General features: G+C 52.1%; 1 protein-coding gene across 3 annotated transcripts; it reads right to left on the bottom strand.

Annotated features, from left to right (window-relative positions):
• Nucleotides 1-222: 222 nt before the first annotated feature.
• SLC8A2 (solute carrier family 8 member A2) lies at nucleotides 223-26,156 on the bottom strand (the record flags this gene model as incomplete). 3 transcript variants are annotated; one of them, XM_082605777.1, is made up of 9 exons in its annotated part: nucleotides 223-667; nucleotides 2,412-2,690; nucleotides 7,086-7,185; nucleotides 7,489-7,613; nucleotides 8,985-9,002; nucleotides 9,151-9,254; nucleotides 13,823-14,245; nucleotides 20,049-20,713; nucleotides 25,479-26,156. In XM_082605777.1, 9 exons carry the CDS (start codon nucleotides 26,154-26,156, stop codon nucleotides 291-293), a joined length of 2,769 nt encoding a protein of 922 aa, XP_082461903.1. In that variant the 3' UTR covers nucleotides 223-290. The 3 variants fall into 3 exon arrangements, with proteins under 3 accessions (XP_082461903.1, XP_082461902.1, XP_082461904.1); XM_082605776.1 differs by having other exon boundaries at nucleotides 20,049-20,728; XM_082605778.1 differs by lacking the exon at nucleotides 8,985-9,002.
• Nucleotides 26,157-26,533: the final 377 nt, after the last annotated feature.

The raw sequence follows: 26,533 nt of genomic DNA on the forward strand, positions 1-26,533 counted from the left end.
GGGCCTAGAGGTGGAAATTGCTCCAGTAACAAAGTCAGTAACGCACAGGGACGGACGGGCTGGAGTTGCAGGTAACTGAGGGGGCTGTTCTTTGCAGGAGGCCCTGGGGAGGCTCCCGAGGGGAAGGGAGGAGGCTGTAAGTGGGGACCGAGGAGAGGGGGAGATGGCTTCCCAGGAGGAAGGGAGGCCGAGTCCCAGGAGAGGAGGCCGAATCTCTGGAGGACAGAGGAGAGCCAGTCCAGCACGGAGGCGGTGGTCTCGGGGGGCAGGCCGAGTCCCTGGGGAGGACCCTAGAAGCCCCGGATGTGGCAGTAAGCCTCCAGGCTGGCGAACAGGATGTAGAGGAACCAGAGGCCCAGGAAGAGCGCGGTGGTGGCGAGCTTGGGGCCGCGCGGGCCGCCCAGCTCGCCGCCGATGTGCGGCCGGCGCCGGTACAGCAGCACGGCGATCCCCACGAAGGCGAAGACGGTGAAGAGCGTGACGGAGAAAGCCAGCGTGCCGGTGCGCACCTCGAAGGGGCGGCCCTGCACCGCCCAGTACACGGCGGCCACCGACCAGGCCACGCCCAGGCCCAGGAACACGTTCACGGCGTTGGAGCCCGTCACGTTGCCGATGGAGGCGTCGGCGCACTGGTCCTGCAGCGCCGCCACCTTGCTGGCGAACGTGTCTGCAGGGGCAGAGACACCGCGGGTCAGGGGGGCCCCGCGGGCACCCCCCCCGCCACGAGCATCCGCCTGGCTTTGTCAGTCACTTGCTCCCCAGAGACCCGCCAGCACCCCGCTGGCCCAAGGATCCAGACTCCGCGCCCCAGTGTCGCGCGGGCCTCGCCTCCCACTCCTGGAGTTCTGTGCCCTTGACCCCACCCAGGGGGCAAAGTCGACCGCCATCTCTGTGCCTGCTGGCTACAGGCCCCGCTGCCTGCTTTCTATGGAACGTGTCTGCATCCAGTGGGATCCACTACCTACTCTCTGGAACTCAGCGCCTCCCTCAATGGGACCTGCTGCCTGCCTTCTATGGGACCCACTACATGGTTTCTATCAAGTCCTCACCTTATTTCTATGAGACCCCTCTCCCATCACCTGTCTCTTCAATGCCCTGCCACCTTCTTTCTATGGAATCCATCGTCTGGTTTCTACCGTTTCCCACCGCCTTAGTTCTACAGGACATCCCATTTGTTGCTTTGGGGGAGGATTCAGTTGACATGTTGTATCTGTGGGCCCCCCTGCCTAGTTTCTATTATTCCGCACCGTTGCCTATGTTCTATGGGGTCTGCTGCTTGCTCTCTACAAGACTTGTTGCCCACTTTCTGTGGGACTCAATCTGCTTTCTGTGGGACACACACACTACCTGATTTTTGTGGAATCCACTCTATTCTATGGGGCTTGCTGCCTGCTTTTGCTTGGAATCACTAGCTGTTTCCCATGAACCCACTGTCTGTGTTTCTACAGGCCCAATTACCCCATTGCCACCTGGCTGGACAAAATAAATGTTAGGCCCCAGCCACGGGGCACCCCTTGCCCATCAATTCCCCACTTGGCTTCTGTCAAGCATACGGCTTCGCTTCTCTGGCCTCCACCCATTCCTGAACATCTTGCCAAGACTGCAAGTCTCTGGTGTGGAGGGCAGGCTTCACAGACCCATTCACCAATGGTTGCTTTCTACAGGACCCATCACCTGCTGTCTGGGCCTACAGCGCCGCCACCTGGCTGGTGAACACATTGATGTGGAAAAGCAAGGCGTCTGCCTCCACGCGTGGTCTCCTCCCTCCTACAGGAATTTCAGTCTCCTCCACCTGGTTTCTAAGGGACGCTCCCTCAGATTTTGGGGAAAGAGGGGATCACGTACACTGTAGTCTCTGAGGCCTCACTATCTTCTTTCTATGGCACCTCCTCCAACATGTGGTTTCTACTCTCTCATCTTAGTTAAAGCTCTGAGATTCATTGGCCTGGTTCCTATCATGCCCAGCAACAAAGGTCTATGGAATCTTTCATCTGGTTGCTTGGCAGGGGGAGGAAAGGGAAAACGAATATCTTGTTTCTGTGGAACTCACTGCATGGTTTCTATGAAGTTCCCACCTTATTTCTATGCGACCCTCCTTCCAAGACCTGTCTCTTCAATGTCTTGCCACTTTCTTTCCCTGGAATCCATCATCTGGTCTCTACCATTTCCCACCATCTTAGTTCTATGGGACATTCCACCTGCTTGCTTTTGGGGAGGATTCAATTCACATATTGAATCCATGGGTTCTCTCCGCCTAGTTTCTATTATACCCACCTGCCTATTTCCAAGGGACCCACCATATGGGTTCTGTATGATTCCACCACCTTATTTCTGCAGGGCCTTTCTCTTAGGGTCCACCTGCCTGGCTTCTCTGAGACACTCCCCCAACAAGTGGTCTCCTGAGGGGTTACCGGGGATGGAGGTGCCCAGGGCCACGAAGACGACAGCGTTGACAGAGTCCTTGAGGCCAACGGTGCAGCCGAAGTGGGAGGCGAGGTCCCCAATGAGGGCGGTGAGCAGCCCAATGACCAGGATGCAGACACCGAAGCAGGCCCAGCCGTGGCAGTACTCGGTGGGGGGCACGCAGGCGAACAGAACCTTCCAGAACACCGTCAGGAAGTGCATGACGTAGTCAAAGCATGACGGCAGTCGTTCCTCCCGGGACCCGTCCTCCTCCTCCTCCTCGTCCCCTGTGGGCACACGACCCAGCTGGGGCACACACCCATGCCTCCTTCCTCGCCTACAGAGCCTCCCTTTTGTTCAACTTCTAGGCAGCCAGTCCCCAACGAATTGCTTTCCCAGAATCCCTTGCAGCTAAGAGAATGTATGGGCCCAGGTAAAAATATTCATTTTCTCAGAATCATTTGAAGCTAGAGGAGGCCATGTGCCCAGATAAAAATATGCAGTTTCCCAGGATCCCTTCTGCTAGGGGTGGCCATGTCCCAAGCTAAAGATATGCCTTTCCCAGAAGCCTTTACAACTACTGACAGCCAGGTCTGCAGCTAGAAATATTCACTTCCTCTGATTCATTGCAGCTGACAGTAGCCACATGCTCAGCTAAAGGTGCTCACTTTCCCAGAATCCCCTGAGCTTAGAGAGAACCATGTGCCCAGCTAACATTAGTCACTTTCCCAGAATCCTTTGAGGCTAGCAACAGCACTGTCCTCAGATAAAAATATTCACTTTCCCAGAATTCCATGCAGCCAACAACAGCCAGTTCCTCAGATAAATACTTGGTTTCCCAGAATACCTTGCAGCAGTGGTCGTGTGATCCAGTCTGGCCATGAGACATAAACAGAGGGTTTCTGGAAAGCTCTAGCTTTCCTGATAGGGGGACTGTTGTTATAGATGTGTTTTCTGAGATTTGTAAAGGATGCATCATCCTTAGAGCTGTTTGTGTCACCTACTGTGACCGAATTTGACCCACTTTTGACCTGCAGTGACTTGTGTAATGGGAAAGTGCAAGTGAAATGTCTTCCTACCTCACCTGAAACATAAGCAGAAAGCAATGAATGAGAAGCAATGAACACACTTGAGTGTGCCACGAATTACATCTGGAAGGATGCTGATAAGAAACATTGTAACCCCTGACCAGTTGCTCACAGCAAGTCAGGAAATAAAAGCCAGACCAGCCACCAAGTCATGAAGCCACTTTCCACAGTCCCACCCAACGGTTCCTTGGAATGTCAGGGAGCATAGGACAGCTGGTGGCAGTGGAGGCAGAGAGAGACTGATGGATTTGGGGATTCAGGTGATATATCTCTTTCCCACTTTTCTAGCTCACTTAGCCACTTGGCTTGTTAAAGAAATAAATGGTTGAATTTGTAAATGCTTAACTACGTGGTTTGTGAGGCTTCTCGGTTCTGCATGTTGCATCACAAAGAAAATGTTTTTGCTGCGACCCCAAGTAAAATGCACTTGGAAACTAGAACTGGAAACTCAAACGCAACAGGCACTCTGCCCCTTCCTGCTTCCCTGCTTCCTTTCTTCCTGCCTGGAATGTGGACTTGACACCTGGAGGTACAGCAGCCATCCTGCAACCATGAGGACAACAGCTGGGAATGGAAAAGAGAAATAAAGAAGGGGCCTGGGCCTTTAATGACATTACTGAGCTGCTGCTAACTCTTTTTTTTTTTTTTTTTTTTTTTTTTTTGCTGTACACGGGCCTCTCACTGTTGCGGCCTCTCCCGTTGCGGAGCACAGGCTCCGGACACGCAGGCACAGCGGCCATGGCTCACGGGCCCAGCCACTCCGCGGCATGTGGGATCTTCCCGGACCGGGGCACGCACCCACATCCCCTGCATCGGCAGGTGGACTCTCAACCACTGCGCCACCAGGGAAGCCCCTGCTGCTAACTCTTGATTGCCTCCTACAGATTTTTTTTGTTCTGTGAGAAAAAATAAAGTCTAGTGTGCTTAAGCCACTTATGGTCAAGTTTTCTGTTGTTTGCCACTGAACGCATCCCTAATTGACCATACTGAGACATGGCGGAGGTCAGAGCAGGGAGGACACACTCTTGGGAGGGAGGGGGCTGCTATTACTCCGTCTCCTGGGGCTTCTTCCTGCCCTGCTCCAAATCCTGCCTTGGCTCCCCCATTGCCCTCAGATCCAGGCCCACACTCCTGAGCCTGGCATTCCAGTACCCACAGGCTCTGGCCTCTGCTGACTTCTCCAGCCTCTCCCATCTAGAGGGAGCCTCACGGGTATGCCTGTGGTTCTGGAGCCGACTCTTTGGTGTCAAACCCTGTGTGACCTTGAATCAGTGTCCTAACCTGTCTGAGCCTCTGAATGTCTATTTGAGAAATGGGAATAATAATCAGACCTGCCCCAGGAGAGGGCTGTGATGACTGCACGAGTCAGGCCATGTAATGTGCTCTCTGTGGGGCCTGGCACATCTCCACTGTGACTGTCATTGCTGCAGCCATTGTTGAAGGCCCCCTCCGGTGCCTTGGGGGGGGGGGATTCAAAGATGCCTGAAACCAAGTCCAGCCTGCAAAGAACTTTCCACCGGGAGGTAAAGGAAATACAAAATCACCTCTTAGTGCAAGATGGGACATGATTCATTCCCTAAGAAAGCGAGAACCACCCTTGTTCAGCACCTCAAAAAGCTTTGTGCTCACTTGAAGAACCAAAAGGAACAAAGTACAAAATGATCAAGCCCCAACCCAGGTACTCGGGATACATTCATTAAATGAGTTCGTACAGGAAGTGGACTTCAAAGCTGCCTGGCACTCAATCTGTCTTCATCGTTGTCATCATCGTGATGATTATTACTGTTATTATTACCATAACGGTTTTATTCTTCCTCTACTACTTCCTCTGATCTAATCACTTGCTTTCTATAGACCCCTGGCTTCCACGACCACCATCTCACACCCACAGTTTCAGTTTCATGCAACCCTCTTACATTCACTAAGCCCCTAGAGGGACCTCTCTGGCTCCCCACTGTTCTTGAAGCTCAAATTCCTCACCACATCCTCTCAGACCCTGCAGGACGCATCTCCTGCCAGTTCTGACAGCCTCAACTCACGCCCCATCCCACCCTCTCCCTCTTCCTCCCACAGGCTCTCTCCACTTCCAGGAGCTCCCCTCATTCAAAACACACTCCATGAGGAAAACAAAGAAAAGAAAAGAAAAAAGCTCCATGGCTCCCCCACTGCACCTAAAATGACACCCAAGCCCTCTCCTGTGGCCTCTAAGGCCTTTGGGGTCTGAACCCTGCTCATCTCTCATGCCTCATCCCATGCCTTTTCTTCATGCCTGAAACCAATCACCCTCCCTAAATGTGCCATAATCTTGCACATTTCCAGACTTTGGTTTTCCCTCTGCCTGGCTCCCTCCTCCTGGCTAACTCTTATTCCTATTTGAAGACTCAGATCAGAAGGCCCCTCCTCCAGGAAGCCCTCCATGACCTTCAAGTTGGGTCAGACACCCGATGTGGTCTCCCATAGCTCCCTGGGGACCCCGTTCCAGTCCTGCCCTATCTGGGTTGTCACTCTCTTGTGACAGGTTGTTTCCCCCACTGGACAGTGAGCTCTGTCAGGACAGGTCCTGAGCTGTCATGATCATGTTTTTGTCCCCAGCAATGGCCCTGTATAGGACCAGGTCCAGAGGATCCTTCAGAAGTAGATGTTGAAAGAATGTGGCTTCAGGGGGAGATGCCACTCCATTTCTATTAGGCCTACAATCTGGTGTCTCTAGGCCTGCTACCGGGTACTTTTCCATCCCTGATGCCTGGTTTCTTTTGATCCCACCGACCAGTTTCTTTCCACCCACAATTCCTCGTGTGTTTTCAGTTCCCACCAGCTTGGCCTCCCTGAAGGAAACCTGATGTTATTCAAGGGACAGAAGTCCTGAGTTACACCCTGGTCCTTTCTGGATTCCCTGAGGGACTTCAGGCCAGTCCCTCTTATGTCTCTTGGCCTCAGTTTCCCCAATTCCTATCACAGATGGCCAGTGTTGATCTCCAAGATTGTGTCTGTGAATCCATGTCATCATATATCTGGCCACAGGGGGGCAGTGTGAGCCTGTCTGAGGCCCAAGTGGGTGAGAACCCGCTCAGGTGGGAGAGCTGGGTGCCCTGGAGACTGTCTCCATAGCAACAGAGGAACTCAGGCTGTGTGGAGGGGCCATGCCTTTTAACCTGTTTCCACCCTCCGATTACCTGAGGCCAGGAGAAAGCCTGGGCTGGGATCCCACCGCCTCACAGCTCTCCACCTCTGCCCGTCTCCACCAACTTTCTGTGTCTGTGTGTCTACCTGCCTCTCTCTCTCTCTGGCCCACTGCGTTTTCATTTTCTACACCTTTCATGCTTTCTCCGCATCTCTGTCCTTCTCCGGGATTCTGTGTGCCTCTCTGCGTGTCTATCTCTCCTATTTGTATACTTTCCCTATGTCTTTCTGTATCTGTTTCTTAGTCTTTTTCTTTGAGTATCCCTGTGTCTTTCCTGTCTTCTTTCTCTTCTCTGTTGCTCTCCGTCCTTTTCTGCATGTCCCTCTTTCCCTCTCCCTTTCATTTCTCTTCTTCTGTCTCTTTGTCTCTCCACCCCTCCCTTCTTTCTTCCTCTCTCCTCCCTTCCCACTTACCTGCGCTCACCGTAATTGCCTCTAAAAACTGCTCTCTCCACGAATGGGTCCCAATCACCAAAGCCAAGTTCGTTTTCTTGATGAGTTTATCCACTGTGTTCTGGGGATGAGAGGGTGGGGAGAGACCATGGCCCATGATCACCCCAGGGCAGCCCCACGAAGGGTACTGGGGATGCGGGCTCACACCCCATGCCCAGGGGTCCTCAACCTCCCACATCCCAGTTCTAGCAAGAAGGGACAAGGGAAGCGTGTGCTGTCCATGGTGCTAATGGAGGGACACAGACGGTGGCCTTGGACCTTGGTTGCCCTTCCCTTGCGACCCTCGTGGTTGATCCCCTCCTGGACTCTCCCCGAGGAAATGACCCAGGCAAGACTCCAGGAAGGTGAGGTCCCAGAAAATCACCTTAAAATCATACGACTCCTCAATGATGACCTCCAGTCGACAGTTTTCCCCAAGAACCGGCTTGCCCATTTCTGCTATCCTCCGAGCCTCTTCCTCCTCAGCCGTCAGTTTCCTGTCCCCATCCCCTGCAGCATGAGGGATGGGAGTTAGACTCCAAGGAGACCTACCGACCTGGGCCTGCGATGCCTTTACTACCTGTTCCCATTGATAAAGAAAACCCTGTCTGCTCTTCTCTGGGACGCCTCCTTGGTGATGCTTCCCCACCCTGCCCCTGCCTTCCATCTGACCACCACCCTCCCCAACCTGAGAGCCAGCTCCCAAGGGCTGGTCCACGAAGTTCAGTTGGTGGGCTCTGAGGTTCATGTGGTGGGGGCTGTGTGACCTTGGACAATACCTTAGTCTCTCTGTGCCTCAGAGTTCATATCTGTAAAACGGGCACAATAACAGTACCTACCTCATAGGGTGGTTTCCTATTAACTCCTAGTTAAAAGAGTTAATTCATGTGAAGTGCTTAGAAGAGGGCCTGGCACACAATAACCAAAAATGTTACTTTATTATTATCACCACTATCGTCATTACCATCACCACCCTGTGGAAGAGGCCTGGTCTTTATATCCAAGCTCTGAAAACACCCTAGAGTGTGTCTGAGGTGGTGAGGAGAGAGGGGGATTCCCGGTTTTGGTACAAATCTTGGACCCAGACCATCTACAGTTGGCTCTGGGCTCACTGACCTCCCTGAAGTATGTTGATCCTTTGCTCCAAGTCCAGCACCAACCCAATCCTAACTCTCATAAGAAAGCCACCCGTCAACCAGGGACAGTCTCAGAAAACTATGCCTGAGTGAGAAATGACTTTTACTGTGTTAAGCTACTGGGATTTAGGGGCCTATCCGTTATAGTTGCTTGTATTACTTACCTTGACTAATATAATCTTCAGTCTATCCTTAATCTTAACCCCAAACCCCAATTCTGATCTCAGCTCCAAAACTACTCTGTCACTATCTCCAAGCCCCTGACCCTAGTCCCGACTCTCACCCAATCTCTGACCTTGGCCCCAACTCTACCCTCAAATTCCTCAAACTCACCTCAAATTCCGACTTTAGCTTTGACCTAAATCTGACCCCAGTTCTAATCGGATTCCACCACAAACCCAGAAGCCAATCTCCATCTTAATTCTAGCTTTGACCCAGTTCCTAATCCTGATTCCAAATCCCAACCTCAACCCAGTCCTAACCAACCTCAAACCTGGTTCCCTCTGACCCCACCACAAACCCAAATTGGATTTTATACTTACTCCCCCCCCCACCTTAACTACAACCAAAACATGATCTTGGCCTTTAAACGTCTGTCACCCCCAATTCACACTGGCTCCATCAAATTTATCTCACCTGCAACCTGCCTCAAACCTGACCTTGAGGGGAACTTGAGGCACTGACCCACCCCCAAGACCCTCCCTCCAGTGCCCCCCCCCCAAAGTCTGGAAGTAACTCCACTCACCTTGATTGAGTAGCAGAGCTGGGGAGAGACAAAGACAGGGAGAAGGTGAGATCTTCCCTGGGAAGCTCAGATCCACGAGCTTGAAGGATTGCCCACAACTGAGCCTCCAAGGGTTCCCCCACCCTGGACCCCTTACCTCTCCCGCAGCCCACCCATCACCCCGTACCTGAAATCCCTCGCTTAAGCCACTGTGGCTGGCCCAGCTCGATGAAGAAATTATCCTTTTTCTCATATTCCTCATCATCAACTATCTTCACCTGAAGAGTTTTCCTGAGCAGAGAGGGAGAGCACGCAGTGTAAGACTCCCTCCCCCTGAATCGCCAATAACCCGCCCATTAGCCACCCAGTTTCTTGAGCACTCGCTCCATCTCAGGCTCTGGAATCTCATTCAACGTCCACAACAACCCCTGAGGGGGAGGCTCTCTTTTTATCCCCATTTGACAGAAACAAGCTCAGAAGCATCGGACGAAGCTGAGTTTGTATTAAGTATCAAGCTGAGGGGGCATCCCGATGAAACCTAGGTTAGATTGGGTGCTTCCTCTGCTCAGAACATTCACCTGGCTCCCATCTCACCCAGAATAAGAGCCAAAGACCCAAGAATGGCCCACAAGAACCCCTGCCATCTGGCCCTTGTTCCCTTTCTGGCTTCCCAGCCCTCTCACCCTCGCTCACTCCCTCCAGCAACGCTGGCCTCCTCGCTCTTCCTTGAACCTACCAGGCCTGCTTGTGCCTCAGGGCCTTTGCACAGGCTGTTCACTCCACCTAGAACACGGTTTCCCCATGCTTACTCCCTCAGCTCCTCCAGTTCTCTGTTCAGACTTTACCTTCTTTCTCAATGAGACCCACTCCCACCGCATTCTTTAATATTGAAATCCATCCCTACCCCTACCCCAGCATGCTTGGCCCCCTTCCCCTGCTCTATGGCTTCCTTGTTCCAGATCATCTTCTAATACGCCGTCTAATGTGTTTATTTTGTTTATTGTTTGCCATTTGCCTCGTCACATTAAAATGTAAGTTCCACCAGGGCAGTGATCTTTGTTTATTTATGTTCTTTGCTGTATCCCCAACGCCTAGAACAGTGCCTGGCATATAGTGTGCCCCCCAAAAACAGTTGTTCACTCAAAATTTTCAGTCCGGGAGACCCTTGGCTTCCTGTTCCCTGTCCTGACCACGTTTGGTGTAACAGAGGGCTGATTGATTTTCTCTGCATCCTCGCTGCCATGGTAACCAGGACGGTGGGTGGGGAGAAACAGCCAAAAGTTATCCATCCCCTTCAGGCATACAACCGACCCCCCTCTATTACGAAGACCCACAACCCCCCAAAGCCCACAGCTCTGCCACCAGCAGCTCTTTCAGCTGTAGGAACCACAAGGCCTGGCCCCAGAACCCAGAAACACAAACGCCCAGCCCACACAGTCACCCAGCAGAGGAAGCAGAGCCAATCACACCGCCCACACCCACACACCATCATACCCCGCAGCCATTCCCTATGCAGTGGCAAGATCACACGGACCAGATGCCAACTAGCACGACACCCCCTCCACAGCCTGGGCGACATCACCAACCTGTAAGACCCCTGCTGTGGTTCCATGTAGATTCTCCTTCCTTACACCTCACTCTTTATGCCCCTTGGTGTCTGCTTATTCCCTTCAACGTCTCTCTGCATCCCAGTCTCTCAATCTTCCTTTGTCTCTCTGCCCATCTATCAGCTTCTCTGTGTCTCTCTCTCTCCATCTCTCTGACCTTCTCTGTCTCAGTCTCTCCCCAGCTCTCTGCATTCCTTTCTGTGTCCTCCTCTCCCCATCTCCGTCTGTCAGTGTCGGAGAGACTGAATGGAACAGAATGGAATAGCCAAAGTCAACACAATCTAAGCAAAGGGGTCTGTTGATTGCAACAGACCTATCTCAACACACGAACGCACAGGACACAGTGACACCCATGCAAAGGCAGACGCACACAAGACGGTCACGTGGAGACATACACCTACTTACACCTTCACCCACTCCCCGTCTCAAGATATTTAAAATTTTCTGTGGGTGGAAAAACTGGGTGCCCCCCACCTCAGGAGTGGGCTGGGAGCTGTCCGCGGTGCTGAAACACCAGAGCAAGGAGGGGGTCTCCTGACACACACAGCTATTGACACGTTGACACACTGACAGGGTGATACACACACACCTCCGACGCTCACTCTCTCGCAGACACGCCGTGATCCACTGACACGCAGTGACTGACACGCAGTGACACACGCGCCAACTGGCGCCCAGACAAGTGTGCCCTCACGGGACCCAAAAGGAGGAGAAACCCAAGTAGCAAGGGACAGCAAGAGGGACTCGAGCTAGACAAGGGCAGGACTTCCTGAGATCAAAGGAAGTAGCCTTAGGAGTATGGGATTAACGGATACACACCATTATATATAACATAGATAAACAACAAGGATTTACTGTATAGCACAAAGGAACTATATTCAATATCCTGTAATAATCTATAATGGAAAAGAATCTGAGAAAGAATATATATACGTATATATACATATACATGTACCTGAATCACTTAGCTGTACCCCTGAAACTAACACAATATCATAAATCAACTATAGTTCAAATAAAAACTAATTAATTATTTTTTAAAAAGGAAACAGCCTTCCTCCCCAGCCTGACATTTTGTCATCCTCACGCCTGCCCTCCTCGTTTCCTGGGAACTCCATTCTAATTGCAGACCCAGTCTCTTTCTTATCCTGTCTCCCATCCTCTCTTGCTCACCCAAACTCTTTTCTCTCTGCAGCATCAGGAGGACCTTTCCTTCCCCGAGTCCCACTGAGTTCCTCTCAGTGAGAAGAATGTCTCTCTTTATCTCCCCTGCATGTCTCTTCCTTTTAGTCTTCCTCCCTCTCAGTCTCCCAATCCCGTTTTCCCTCTCTTGATGGGCCTCTGTCACTCAGTTTCTGGCTTCCTTGGTATCTCTAAGTGTGTGTCTTTCTGTCTCTCGTGCTCTCTCTCTCTTCTCTGTTTCTCTCTCTGACTCTCCCTTACTCTGGCTCTGGCTCTCTTTCGCTAGGTCTCTTTTGTCTCTGGGTGCCTCTCTGTCTGTCTGTCTCTCTTGCATATCTCCCCGCCACCCCATCTCTGGGTGTCTCTCTTCCATCTCTGTGTTGATCCTGCCTGGGGCCAACCCTCCAGCCCAGCTTCTTCTAAGCATCTCTAATTAGCGCCTGCCTGTCAGAGGAAGGATGTGTTTCCCTAAACGCTAATTAGCCTCCTGTTCTCCGTCTCCCGAAGCCACAGCTGGAAGCTTGGGCGGGGGTGGGGGACAGAGGGTGTCCCAGCCTGGGGAAGCCATGCGGGGGAGGAGAGGGCCTGTGGGTTTGTGGTGGCAGGCGGGAAGTTGGTTGGAAGCGACAGGCTACAAGAAGGACTGGAACAAGTAGAAAGATAACACCCTCCATCCCCTCGGCCTCTTGGGTGAGAGACATGGGGCCTGGAATGGTGCCCTCAGCCCCCAACCTAAGTTCTCAACCCAAGTCAGACAGAGAGAGAGATGGAAAGGTATGGAGAGTTCGTGACTGAAATACAACCCGAGTCAGAGAGCTAGCTGGATACTGGGGACAGAGATCTAGAGATTAACAGAAACCCGGAGGGGAGGTGCCAGGAGCGAGAGACGCAGAGACGCAAACGGAGAGATGGAGAGATAGAGCAGTGTGAAGCTGAGCGGGAGGCCAAGCCACAGAAGCTGGGAGGCGGAGAGGGAAGGGGAGCGCGGTGAGGGCTCTGCTAGGTGGGAGGCGCGTGGGCGGCCGCAGGAGAGAGACAGACTGGCGTGCGGGGGCGGAAGGGAGCGGGCAAAGGAGGAGAGGCACCTTCTGCCTCCCAGGCAGGCGGCCGGTGGGGGGGGAAGAGGGAGGGGGATGTGAGGCTGCAAGCACACATGCGGGGGACTCGGGCATCTGTGTAAGGGGTGGCCGGGTGTCTGGGCGTGAGAACAGCCCTGACACTGTGTCTTTGACTTGTGTGTGTCCGTATGTGCCGGTGTGCGTGTTGGTTGTGTCTGTGTGTCTACATACGTATTCCTGTGTATCCAGCTCACCTCCCGAGATTCCACACCACCCTCCCAAATCCCAGCCCTCCAGTTTCCCGTGTCTCTTCCTAGGCCCCCAGATTCCTACTCGGCCTCTTCCCAAAGCCTCTCCCACATTCCTCTTAGGTCTCTTGCTATTCCCCCAGGTTCTTCCGCCTACCCAATAGCTTCACCCCTTCCCCATCCACCTCCTCAGTCTCCGCCCCATCTCCTTAGACCCCGCCCTCTTCCGCTGTCCTTGTCCTTTTCCCTGAGTCCCTACCCAGACCCCACTCGCCCTCCATTTCCACAGACACCTTCCCACCTCGAAAGGAACCTCAGCCCACACTCCTCCCTTCTACAAATTAAGCCTTCCACATTCCTCTCCCCAGGCCCCATCCCATTTCCTCTCCTCTCTCCTCACTTGGCCTTTCTTCCTGGGGTCCCACTCTCCTCTCCCCAAACCAGCCCAGTTCTCCCAAGCCCCGCCCACATCCCGTCCCAACATCTTGGCCACGCCCCGTCACTCCAGTCTCCTCCCTCCTCTCCCCTGTCTCACCTCTTCCCTGGGCCCTGTCCCACTTCCCCTGACCTCTCCGTTTCAAGAGCAAGGCTCCATCAAGGCCCCACCCCTTTCCAAGACCACGCCTCTCCGAGGTCCACCCACTTCTCGACCTCTCCTATCCAGGCCCCGCCCCGCCCGGGCACAGTCCCGTCCTGGTCCCGCCCCTCTAGCGGACCGCGCTCTGTCTGCCCCGGCCCGCGGGCTGCCCGACTGGCGCGCTCACATGGTCTCGTCGTCGCCGAACTCGAGCTCGCCGCACGCGTCCTCGTAGTGCACGCCGCCGCCGCGCGCCGTCCCGTCCACTGTGCGGTAGGGGAGGCGCACGGTGCCGCGCGCGCCCGAGCTGCGCACGACGCGCACGTCCACGGTGCCCATGCACTCGCTCACGTGCAGCAGGCGGTCCTGGAAGGAGAAGATGCCCGCGTGGTCGTCGTCCAGGATGGTGACGGTGGCCAGCAGCGGCGCCACCAGCCGCCCCTTGGGCCGCCCGCCGCCGTCGGGCTCGAACATGCCCTGCGCGTCGCCCACGCGTAGGTTCAGCAGCCGCACGAAGAAGTGCTCGTCCTCCTCGAAGATGTCGTCGTCGATGATGCCGATACGCAGCTCCTTCTGTGTCTCGCCCGGCTTGAACACCAGCGTGCCCTCGCTGCGGTGGAGGAGAGAGGAAAGAAAGGGGAGAAGGTCGCTCAAAGGCTGTGGGGGAGGTGGGAGGAGTCGGGGGGGGGCCTCCTAGAGGAGGGGGCCGCACCACGGAAGAACTTACAGATATAAAGGTGGACAGGCAGTAAACAAGTAATACTGAGGGTGAATGAGGGTGGGCTCCGGGGCAGGAGATGCAGAGGGAGAACAAGACAGAGTTGGCCTCTCCCGACATCATCATCTGATGATGAAGGTCAGATCAGGGCAGGCTTCATGGGAGAAGATTTAGTGGGCAGGAGAGCTCCAGGCAGAGGGCATAGCACATGCAAAGTCCCAGGGTGGAGAGGGAGCGTGGAGTGGTCCACAGCCACGCTTCTCCAACTTCCAGGTGCACACGAATTCCCTGGGGCATCTTGTTAAAATGCAGATTCTGGTTCAGTAGCGCCTGGGTTTCAAGACTCTGCGGTTTTAGTTAGCGCCCAAGGGATGTGAATGGTTCTGGCACATGGACCACACTTTCAGTAGCAGGGACATAGGGCCCAGAATTGACCTTGCCATGCTTCTCATAAAAACCATTCTGTGCTCCCAGGTATACCCAAGAGAAAGTACACACTCCTCAACTTGGCATCATCAGTCATTCAACATACACTCCCAGAGTGTATACACTGCTGGGCAATGCTGGGAACACGGGAACAGCCCCATGGCAGAGCCATATCACAGTGACAACTACACATCTAGGGATTTAATTACAGTTCATTCATCCAACAAACAGGTATTGTGCATCTGCTGTGTGCCAGGCACTGTTCTTAGTGTTGGGGAAACAGCAGCAAACCAGATCAGAGAAAAGTCCTTGCCCTGGTGGAGCTTCTGTTCCAGTGCAGGAGACGAATAATAAAACATATAATGTCAGGTGGTGATGATGCTCTGGAGAAAATAGAGGAAAGAGGGTAGAGAGTAGGAGAAGGGGCTGTGTTAGAGTGGTCAGGGAAAGCTTTTCTGAGGAGATGACATCTGAGCAGAGGGCTGAGGGAAGGAGCTACGTGGAGGATATCTGGGGAAGAGTATTCCTGTAAAGGGAACAGCCAGTGCAAATGTCCTGAGGCAGGAGTGAGCCTGGAGTGTTTGAGGAACACCAGGGAGGCCAGTGTGGCTGCATCTGAGGGAGCAGGGGGAACAGGGGCAGATGTCATGGGGCCTTGGTGGGCCACGGTGAGGACTTCGGCCTTTACTCCAAGTGAGATGGGAACCATGGGAGGCCTCCAAGCAGAGGAGGGAGGTGAACTGGCTTAGGTTTAAAAGAGCGTCAGTTGTGTAACTCTCTAAATCACGTGCAAGATGTTCTACTATGGGGTGGGGGAGGGAACGAGGCAGGGCCTGAGTCAGGGTGAAACTCTGAGGGAACAGGGAATGAGGGGGCTCCTCCTGGCAGGGCTGCAGACATCAAAATGACTCTGGGATGTTAACAGATGTCAAAAATCTATAATATCCCCCCATCCCTCTGTGGGAGGGGCAGAGGGACCCCAAGATTCTGGCAGAGGTAGAACTGGATGACAAGACCTGGATGGAGGGAACAAGGCCTCAACGTTGGGGCAGCCGTCAGCCTAGGGGCGCTATCCATGGTGGCTAAGGCACCCAGCTGTGTGGACCGACCTGTGCCAGCTGTGTGATCTCCAGGCAGTTAGGATTCTGCAGCCCTCTGAGCCTCGGTTTCCTCATCTGTAAAATGGAGGTAATAACCCTGTCTACCTGTGATACCTGCACTAGCTAACTAGTGAATCCTAAAGTAATGGCATGTTAGAAGCGGAAACTTAAGGGATAGTAGAATGTTGGGTTTTTAGCACCATCTTTACGAAACGGTTAACCTGGACATCACCAGTAACGGGACACGTGGGCGTCATGTGCCTCCCGGCACCATGCACCGAGGAGGGCACCATGCACCGAGGAGGGCACAGCATCACCTCCATGGAGTCCTGCCAGAGTGCATCATCTGAATCTAATCATGAGGAAATATTAGATGAACCCAAATTGAGTCTTGTTCTAGTAAGTGGTCTAACGCCTTCAAAAGTGTCGGGGTCATGAAAGTCATGGAAAGGCTGAGGGATCGATCCAGACTGAAGAAGGTGAAAGAGACATGATGACCAAATGCACCATGTGGTTCCAGATTGGATGGGAAGAGAGGGAGTGAAGACACAGCCATGAAAGGTGAGATAGGGACAACCAGGGAAATGCAAACATAGACTGTAGATTGGATCATAATATTGATTCACTATCAAATGTCCTAAGCGTGACCATCGTATTGTGATGATGGACGAGAATATCATTATTCTTAGCAGATGCACACTTATGTTTATGGGTAAATGGCCATGCTGCCTGCAACCCACTCTAATAAAGTGCCACAGTTATTAATATTATTATATATTTTTCTAAAACAAACTTATGGTTACCAAAGGGGAACGGTAGGGGGAAGGATAAATTAGGAGTTTGGGATTAATATACACAACTATATATAAAATAGACAATCAACAAGGACCTACTGTAGAGCACAGGGAACTCAATATTCTGTCATCACCTATATAGGAAAAGAATCTGAAAAAGAATGGATATATGTATATGTATAACTGAATCACTTTGCTGTACACCCAAAACTAACACAACATTGTCAATCAACTATACTCCAATATAAAATAAAAATTAAAAAATAGAGTAGCATCTCAAAAAACATATTATTATATATTAAAGAGAGAGAGTGAATGCACACAGGACAAAATAGGAACAATTGGTGAATCTGGGTGGAGGTTACATGAGGGCTCGCCAGACTATATTTGCAGCCCTTCTGTAGGTGTGAAATTTTTCAAAATAAAAAGTTGGGGAGAATCCGCCTGCCAATGCAGGGGACACGGGTTCGAGCCCTGGTCCGGGAAGATCCCACATGCCGCGAAGCAACTAAGCCCGTGCTCCACAACAAGAAAAGCCACCGCAACGAGAAGCCTGCACACTGCAACGAAGAGTAGCCCCGCTCGCTGCAACTAGAGAAAGCCTGCGCACAGCAACGAAGACCCAATGCAGCCAATAAATAAATAAATAAATGAAGAAGAAAGAAAGTTGGGGAGAAAAAGAATATGAGGATTTTAGAAACCAGATATCAGAATCATAGAAGGCTAGGTTCACAAGACTCATATTCCAATACTGGGTGCACAAAATCTGCGAAAATGAAAATCTTAGAACCATCAGATCAGAGACTGGGGTACAGATTAGAATATCAAAATGTGGGAAACCTGGAATCTTAGAATTTTAGACCCTTAGCATGTTAGGATTATAGGGACTTATATCTCAGAGTCTTGGAAGAGCTGTGCGGTTTGGGGGCCTCAGAGATCATTATTAATTTGAAGAAACTAAGACCCCACAGGACCACCATCGTCTAGTGATACCTGTGGGCAAATTAGAAAACGGCTCCCCTTCTTCAAGACACTATTTCCGCGGATCTGGAAATTGTCATAATAGACACAGAAATCTACAATGTCCACTATATGAATAACGCTTTCTTAGATGTGCTGCTCTTGTGCACTGCACAACCTCAACAACTGTACATGACAGCCCTGTCTGCCCAGACTGAGGCAGGAACTTACACAAGGAACAGGGGGCAGGGCTAAGCTTGGACTGGAGCCCAGGTGTCCTCCCTCCCAGTCCTGGACCTAAGCTGCCTTGATAAGCGATGCCAGGCCTGTGAATATCAACTGCATTGGGAGAACAGGGATGGGTAGGAAGGTGTCAACTCTTCCTGGCTCTTTGGTTCGACCACTGAACAGCATTTACTCCTTCACTTCAAACATCTCCTTCATGACGTCATTGGCAGGTGAGAAGGCAGCCTCTGATCCCAGCAGGTGACACGTGTACTCACTTCCTTCTGCAAAGGCTTGGGGCTTTGATGGGGGCAATGCAGACCCAGAGGTGTGGGTAGGAGGGGAATGGTGGATAGACTGAGTCACAGCAAGCCCCCGAGTAGTGGATACCTTTTCTTCAGTCGAAGGAGGCTGGAGATGTAGGATGGGCAGAGAGGATGGAGGGAGGAGCTCATGGGTGGCCAAAGGGATCCCATGCTACAGGATGATGGAACAAAGATCCGTGAACAGTTGTGCTCCACTCAGGGAAGGCTGCGGGGGGGGCAGGGTAGGAGAGGTGGATGAGGATGGGCAGACTAAAGGATCCTGGACTGACTGAGGTGGAGGGAAAGACCTACAAATGCCCAAAGCAGTGGAAAGATATGTAGATATGATGGGGCAGAGGGGAGCCTGGGCTACCAAAGGTCTTTGCTGAGGCACAGTGGTGGAAGTAAAGATCTGTGAAACAGGGACCTCCATCCCAGAAAGAGAAGAGTTCACGGATGAGGGGCTGGCTGCTGCCTGAGGGCAGAACCAGAGATCTGTGAACAGTTCAGCTTCAACTTGCAGGTGGAACCCATGAAAAGCTCAGCCATCAACACTCTCCCCCGTATTCTGCTTTATTTTTCTTCACTGTTCTTACCACTCCCTGATACTTTAATGTATTGAATGTATACTTTCTAATGGCCTGTCTTTCCCATGAGAATGTCAGCTGCATTGGGGCAGGGACTTTTACGTCTTTCGTTTACTGCTGGTCTCCATTGCCCAGATTCGTTTCTGGCACATAGAAGACACACAATAAATGCTATTATTATAGAAAACCATGGGAGACTTGCACATCAGTTAACATAACGAAACATACTGTAAACCTATAATTCTTGAAAGAGTGTGGTATTACAGAACTACTGTGTAGTACAGAACTACAAGTACATAAAGAATTTCGTGGTCCCATGAGAGCACAGAAGTTACCTATCTTCTTTACTGTTCTCTGTCGAGCCCCTTAAAAAGGCATCTGTCAGATGGATAAACAACAAGGTCTTACTGTATAGCACGGGGAACTATATACAATATCCTGTGATAAGCCATAATGGAAAAGAATATGAAAAAGAATGTGTATATATATATATATATATAACTGAGTCACTTTGCTGTACAGCAGAAATGAACACAACATTGCAAATCAACTACATTTCAATAAAAATTTTTAAAAAAGCATCTGGCACCTAGTAGGCGTGCAGTAGGAGTTGCTGAACAAGATCACAGTTCTGCTCAAAGAGGGGTGAGGAGAGGGACTGGGGCAGTGAGACACAGGAGGGTGCAAAGAGTGCGTAGCTTTATGGTGAAACCAAAGACCCAAAGACAATTTGGACACTGTCCTCTTATCCCACTTCATTTTCCCCCATCACCTGACGTTTTTATACGTTTCATAGTTTATAACCTTATTGCAACTTGAGGGTAGGGACCTTAGCTGTCTTGTTCACCGGGGTATACACCTGGCATATAGTAGGTGCTCAATAAACATTTTTACTTTAATTGGTGTGTGGGAGGATACTTGTTCTACCGGGTATGATACATATAATGGAGCTATAATAACACAGTGGAGTGTCAAGCACAAGAATGCACAGGTAGAGCATGGACATGGGAGGAGCAGCCTGTGGTGGATGGACAGCCACCGCTGTCTGCCTTGTCCAGCAGCGTTTGCCAAATGCCTAGAACAGTGCCTGGTACAAAGTAAACTCTCAAGAGTGAATGAATGAATGAATAAATGAATACTGCAGGTCTGCCCATAGCAAAGTAAGGATGGGCGCCAGAGGTAGCCAGGAGACTGGGGAGCCTGGAGGCCACTGGATGGTGGAACCTATGACCTTCGAACAGCCAGCCCTCCCTGCCCACCCACCCCAGGCGGGCCGGGGAGCGCTGCCCGGGACCCACCTGTACTCATAGTCGGAGCCGGCCTTGGCGGAGCCGTCCTCCGTGCGGTAGTCCACGTAGAAGGTGCTGTTGCCCTCGCCGCCTTGGCAGGTGACGGACAGCAGCACGGAGCCACAGTTCTCCAGGCAGTGGTAGAGGCTGGGCTCAAAGAAGATGAGGCTGGCGCCGTCGTCCTCGTCCTCGCCGGGGCCCTCGGCCGGGCTGGCCCTGCGCGAAGCGTCCACCGCGTGTCGCCGCAGCACGTTGCCCGCGCCCGTCATTAGCCGCGTGGCCTGGATGCGGTAGAAGGCGCGGCTCTTCTGCTGGTGCAGCAGCGCGTAGTAGTTGGCGATGCCCACCAGCTGCTCCAGGTCCTTGTCCGGGTGTTTCTGCTTGAGGTCCTTGAGGATCTGGATGACCTCGCGGCGGCTGGCGTCCAGCTCGCGGGCCTCGGCGGGCGCCGGGCCCAGGCCGCCCACCTCGCCCGGCGCCTCGGCGCCCAAGAACGTGCCGTCCAGCTCGATGCTCTTGGGGGGGTCGCCCTCGGCGCCGATGATGATGCCGCTGCGCGGGTCGGTGCGGTAGCGCTTGTACACGTACTTGTAGAAGAGCAGCCGCTTGTCAGCCATCCAGGCGAACACCACGCACACCGGGAAGAAGACGAGGGTCAGCAGCGCCTCCCACACCTGCGGGCGGCCCCGCGGGTCAGGACCGCCGCGCCGGGAGGGGGCGCGCTCGCAGCCGGCCCGCCGCCTCCCGGCACCCCTCTTCCCAGAGCCCCGTCCCGGCCACCACCCGGCGCTCCCCGCGTCCTTCTCTCCTGCGTCTGTCCCCATCTGGCTTTCTGTCTCTGCTTCTCTCCTGTCTCTCTTCATCTCTGACTCTCCCCCTTTCTCTTCGTGTCTCTGTCTCTCCCCTTTTCCCTTATCTCCCTCCATCTTTGTCTCTGTCTCTCTCTCTGGCTCTTGTCTCTGCTCCTCCCTGCCTCTCCCCATATCTCGCTCTCTGTTTCTCTAGGTCGTTGTCTCTTTCTCTTTCTGCCTCTGTCTCATCCTCTCTGTCAGTTGGTTTTTTATCTTTCTCCCTCTGTGTCTTCCTGTCTTGTTGCCGCTGAATCCTTGTCTCTCTTTCATATCTTTTGTAGATACCTACCTCTCTCTCTCATGAAATTCTTCACAGTTTCCCACCCCACCCTTCTTCTCTCTTTATGTCCCCCCCCCTTCCCCCGCCTTTCCTGTCTCTCTCCTGGTCTCATCCATCCATCCATCCATCCATCCATCCATCCACCTTTTGTCACACTGAGAGCCACACTTAGCTACCCCAGTGCCGGGAACCCAGACATCCTATCCCCAGACATACTAAGCCATCACCAAGCCAGAGACACGTCCCCACCGTGTGGTCCCAGCCCCTGTCCAGGGGCAGAGCTGGTGTCACTTCTTGCCTCTCCATCTTTTCTCTCCCTGCTCCATTTCCCCTCTGCCCCTCCTCACCCGGGATGCCTCCACTTCTCCAAAGCCTACCCATCACCCAGGGTCTGCCCTCTGTTCACCTCCCCAAACTGTCGTATTCCCTCCCCCCCACCCCCCCCACCAGTGCATACAGCCCTTGCCAGATTCTCCTTCCTTAGGATTTGTTTGGCCCTTAGGGACAGGACTCTGACTCTAAAAGAAGCCCACGTTTGGCTCGTTGTCTGACAGCCTCATAAAGCGAGTTCCCATATTTACATGCTACCGCCCCAGAGAGACAAGGCAATGCTGAGTTTAGATCCTGGTTCTAGAAGAGGAATGCCTGGCCCAGCCTCTTGTCTGTAAAATGGGGACATCCCCAAGATTGAATGAGCTTATGTACCCCTAGCACTTAGCCTTGTTGGTTATTGACACATGGCAAATACACAGAACATGAAATGACCATTACCATTATTATTATTACTAGCGCTATTATCTTGGGCTCATTGAGGTCTGGGACTCAGTCTGCCTGTGGTCTGGCACAGGCCCAGGCATGTGCAGGAAACATCCACCAACACCTGACAGTTCGCCTTGAAATATTCATGTAAAGACTCATATGTTACCTTTCTCATTAAAGATAAGGAAGAAAAGGTTAAAGAGTATTTACAAATCAGATGGCCCCAGAGGTATATTTAAAATGAGCCTGGTAGGGGAACGATCTTTAAGCTCCGACTGCCACAGGCCCTTGTCGCTGTGTTTACTGATGGTTCAGAGGAAAAGCAGGACTTGGAAATAGTACCACACAAAGCCACCAAGCAGGTTTGTGAAAAGAAACTGAATTTTCCACGCAAGCTGTAAAATGAACTCTTGCCTTGTGCTCATTGAACTGGCCACTGTATATGCTGTGGGCGATTCTCTCTTAATCAGAAGAGAGATCTCAAACGCCTGAGATCGGCTTTCTTCCCTGCAGGTAAACAAAAGGTGATTCTGATAGATTCACATCTGCTTTCTAGGGCATCCCCTGCAAATGGGCTCACGGGCTTGCCCACCCTGGGAGGGGAGCGAGACACACCTTCAGGTCTCAGTGGATAGAACGCCCCCAAGAAGGGTTGTCACAGATCTAGGGATATTTATGGGTTGCCACCATAATTGGGGAGGGGGATATGGTCCCAGCCTGGTGACATCCAGCGACTCATGGGACAGTCCCACACAATGCAGAATTGTCCCACGTCCTGCCTGACTTCAGAACCTCCCACTGGACGTTCACGTCGGCGAAAACCCTGCTTATGATCATTGGAGTCTACACTCCATTCTGTTTTATGTCTCTATGAAGTATTTTCCTGTGTGGTTTAATGTACGCTGAATATGCCTGATTTCAATCTCATGGCTACCCGCTCCTCTGCTGGTCTCTGTGCCTGGGAATGGTTTCTGATTTTTTTTTTCTCTTAAACCCCAACTTGTTCATTATATGTAAGTAGATGCCACCATCTGGCTCTTCGTCATGCCTTTGAAGGTAGTCATGCCCAAGCGTTTACATGTAGAAATGCAGATTGTTCTATTAGATATTACTTTCCTTTATATCACGGTCTGGGCATTATACTGACTTCTGGGAAGCCAACCAGTGTAGGGAAGTTTGTTAACGGGAAGACGAGCTCACATTTACCCTGTCCCAGGCTCGCTGCTCTAAGCCCTTCCACATGTAGCAATTCAACTGATCCTCATGCAGCCCTCTGAAGCTGGTACTAGGATGATTACAGGTGGGGAAACTGAGGCACAGAGCAGGTAAGGAACCTGCCCAAGGTCATACAGCTAGGAAACAACAGAGACGGGATTTGAACCCAGGCCTCGGGTTCCAGAGTCCAGGCACCAAACTCTGAGGCTAGAAAACCTCTCTCCTATTAGCTAAGAATTTCACACCAGCAGAATAAAGGGGATATAAAAAATTTGTTATAAAAAGGGAGGATTGGATATGAAGGGTCAGGAACCAATGGTCTACTTCAACCCCTTCTATGGTCCAGATGTGTAAACGGAGGTCCAGAGGGTACAGGCTTTGCCTGACGTCACAGAGCATTCCCGGAGAAAACCCAGAGCCAGACCCATCTCTCACTACTCCAGTTCATCACTTCTAGGAGGGACTGGCATCATCTTTAGCTCATGCTCGTTCTTTTGATTATGTCATGAAAACATCCCATAAGTTTGGCCATTTCATGAAAACATCCCAAAAGTCTGGTCTCCATTTACTCCTGAAGGGATCCTCCATAGCCACTTCTCTACCCAGAGCTGCGGCATTTTACACTGTCTTCCCTATGTCTGAGCCAGCTCCTTCTCAGGGGAAATCTCTCCCTCTCCCTATCCCATCCCTATCTCACCTCCCACCCATGGTGTCTAAAATTCCTTTCACAGTTTCGGTGTAAATCCTTGTCAGGGACCACTTTGAAAACCTAAGTCAGAATAGCAACCTTTTTTTTTTTTTTTTTTTGTGGTACGCGGGCCTCTCACTGCTGTGGCCTCTCCCGTTGCGGAGCACAGGCTCCGGACACGCAGGCTCCGGACGCGCAGGCTCCGGACACGCAGGCTCAGCGGCCATGGCTCACGGGCCACATCGCTCCGCGGCACGTGGGATCCTCCCAGACCGGGGCACGAACCCGCGTCCCCTGCATCAGCAGGCGGACTCTCAATCACTGCGCCACCAGGGAAGCCCTAGCATCCTTTTTTAATAGTGCCTGAGAACCGTGTGAAGCATCGTTCTGTACTTTTTGCCATGGCAGCCAGGAAACTCAGCATTACAGTAGTGAGTCAATCACATAACTGTCTCATCCCTGTTTTCTGGTGCTACCATCTCCCCTTTTCCTCACTGTGGCTTCTAATCCCTCGGATCTGCCTTGATATCATCTGCAAAGAATTTTTATAGCTCCAGCTTTAGATCCTTCCTGGAAAGAAACTATAACTGGCAAAACATGACAGATATGGATGAGTATATTATACGCATGTGTGAAGGAATCCTGGTTAGGCTCAAATAAATTATGCACGTGTGTGAATTAAGCCAGGCCCATGAATACATTATGCAAATGTAGGTGGTGGTCGTGGGGGCTGTGGGAAATAAATTGGGCAAATGTTTTAAAGGAAGACTAAGCAGTATGCCCGTTAAGACACTGGATAAATGAGAGGCAAATGATTATGTGAATGTGGGTGTAAATTATGCAGCTGTGGGTCTAAATTTTGTCTCACTATTGGACTAAATTATGCAAAGTGGTCTTTGCAGTGGGCTGGGTTTATACCTAGGTTGGATTGGATGTGAGTATGAATTACAGTGAAGTGGCATAAATTATCCTAACATCAGAAATCAATTATTAATAATGAATGAATTATGCAAACCACGACTGCATATCTGGCAAATACAGAGCTAGATTACGCAGATGTGGGCATGGATCTATGCAAAGTCCATGGGTAAACTACGCAAATTGCACCAAGTTACACCAAGTTACCCAAGTTAGCACTGTCAGAAGACACAAGGCTGGATTATGCAAGTGCAAGGCGAATTATGCAAATGGGGGATGTCTTACTGCCAGAGTGGAAATAAATTATGCAAAAGGCAGGGAGTATAGGAAAACATGTGTGACCATACCTGGCAAATACCTGGCTAGACTGTCGTATGCATTACACAGATCACTAGGGCTCTGTTAGCACATATGGCCCCCTTGTGAGAGTTCTGGATGGGCATATTGCAAAATGGCACCCCATACTGCGCAGGTGAGCCCTTTCCAGGACCTGCAGTGCCATCCAGACCTGGCTTGGGGGCACCCACTGGACTCCAGTCCCAACTTGCCCTCTCTGGCCCAATGCCTTTGTGCAGTGCGTGACCCGCACAACCATACCTGGCGGCCCTCTCAGATGTGAGCATGCATTTCTGCAAATACAGGCATTGACTCTCCAAGCCTGGGGAGCCACCCCTCTGGATTTTGCTGACATACATGCACCAAGGAGATGTCTGTGGGTCCTTGCTCACCTGGACCACACCCGGGGAAAAGACGGCAAGGATGAGATAGAGCCAGACGTAGGCGAAGATACTCCAAGAAGCGGTGACAAAGAAGACTCTCAGGTGCTTGATCTTGCGGCTCTCACCAGCTGGGATGACGTAGATGCACACGGCAATGACCACAAACATGTTGAAGGCAGCGCTGCCCACGATGGTGCCCGGGCCCAGCTCGCCCGCCTGGAAGTTGTGGCCGCAGACCTCAATAACAGACAGCAGGATCTCAGGGGCCGAGGAGCCCAGGGCCATGAGTGTGAGGTTGGACACGGTCTCGTTCCAGATGCGGACGGTGCCCACGCTGGTCTCGCCATTGGACTTAGTGATAGTGATCTCTTTCTCCTTGGACGTGATGACCTCGATGGATGCCATGAAGCGGTCGGCAATGATGGATACACCCAGGAACATGTAGACCATGGCCACAAAGTAGACCACAGCCCGCGCTGCTTTGTCCCCCAGCGACGGGTCATCAGGCTCCCAAACGGGCAGCAGGACCCCTGGCTGGCAGCGGTTGGAGCCCTGGCAGCCCTCCACGCTGCTGGCATCGCTGTCGTTGGCTGGGGGAGGTGGCAGGGAGGGGGTCGGGGTGGCTGCCCCTGAGCATGGGGGAGTCCCCAGGAGGAGTGCAAACCCCACCAAGGCCAGGGGAGCCATGGAGGGGGTCAGGTCCTGTGGGGGAGGAGGAAGTCTGGGTGAGGGGAGCAAACCCCTCCCTGTTGCTCAGGAGTCAAGGTTCATTGGGGTCGGAGAATGGGGGAGAAGCTGAGGACTAACAGAGGGAGGAGAGAGACTGGGGGAGCCAAAGAGAGACAGTGATTCAAAGAGACAGGGTCACAAAGAGACATAGAGAGCGCCAGGCAGAGACCAAGAGAGAAAGACACAGAAAGATAAAGACGTCATGCACTGCTGATGGGAGTCAAACCACTGCAGGAAACTATAGCTGAACATCAAGCATCCTAGGACTCAGCAATTCCACTCCCAGGTATGTACCCAAGAAAAATAAGTCAAGTGTTCGTCAAAAGACACATACA

The sequence above is a fragment of the Mesoplodon mirus genome (assembly GCF_964341445.2).
Source record: "Mesoplodon mirus genome assembly, chromosome: 19".
In the NCBI taxonomy this organism is placed as follows: Eukaryota; Metazoa; Chordata; class Mammalia; order Artiodactyla; family Ziphiidae; genus Mesoplodon; species Mesoplodon mirus.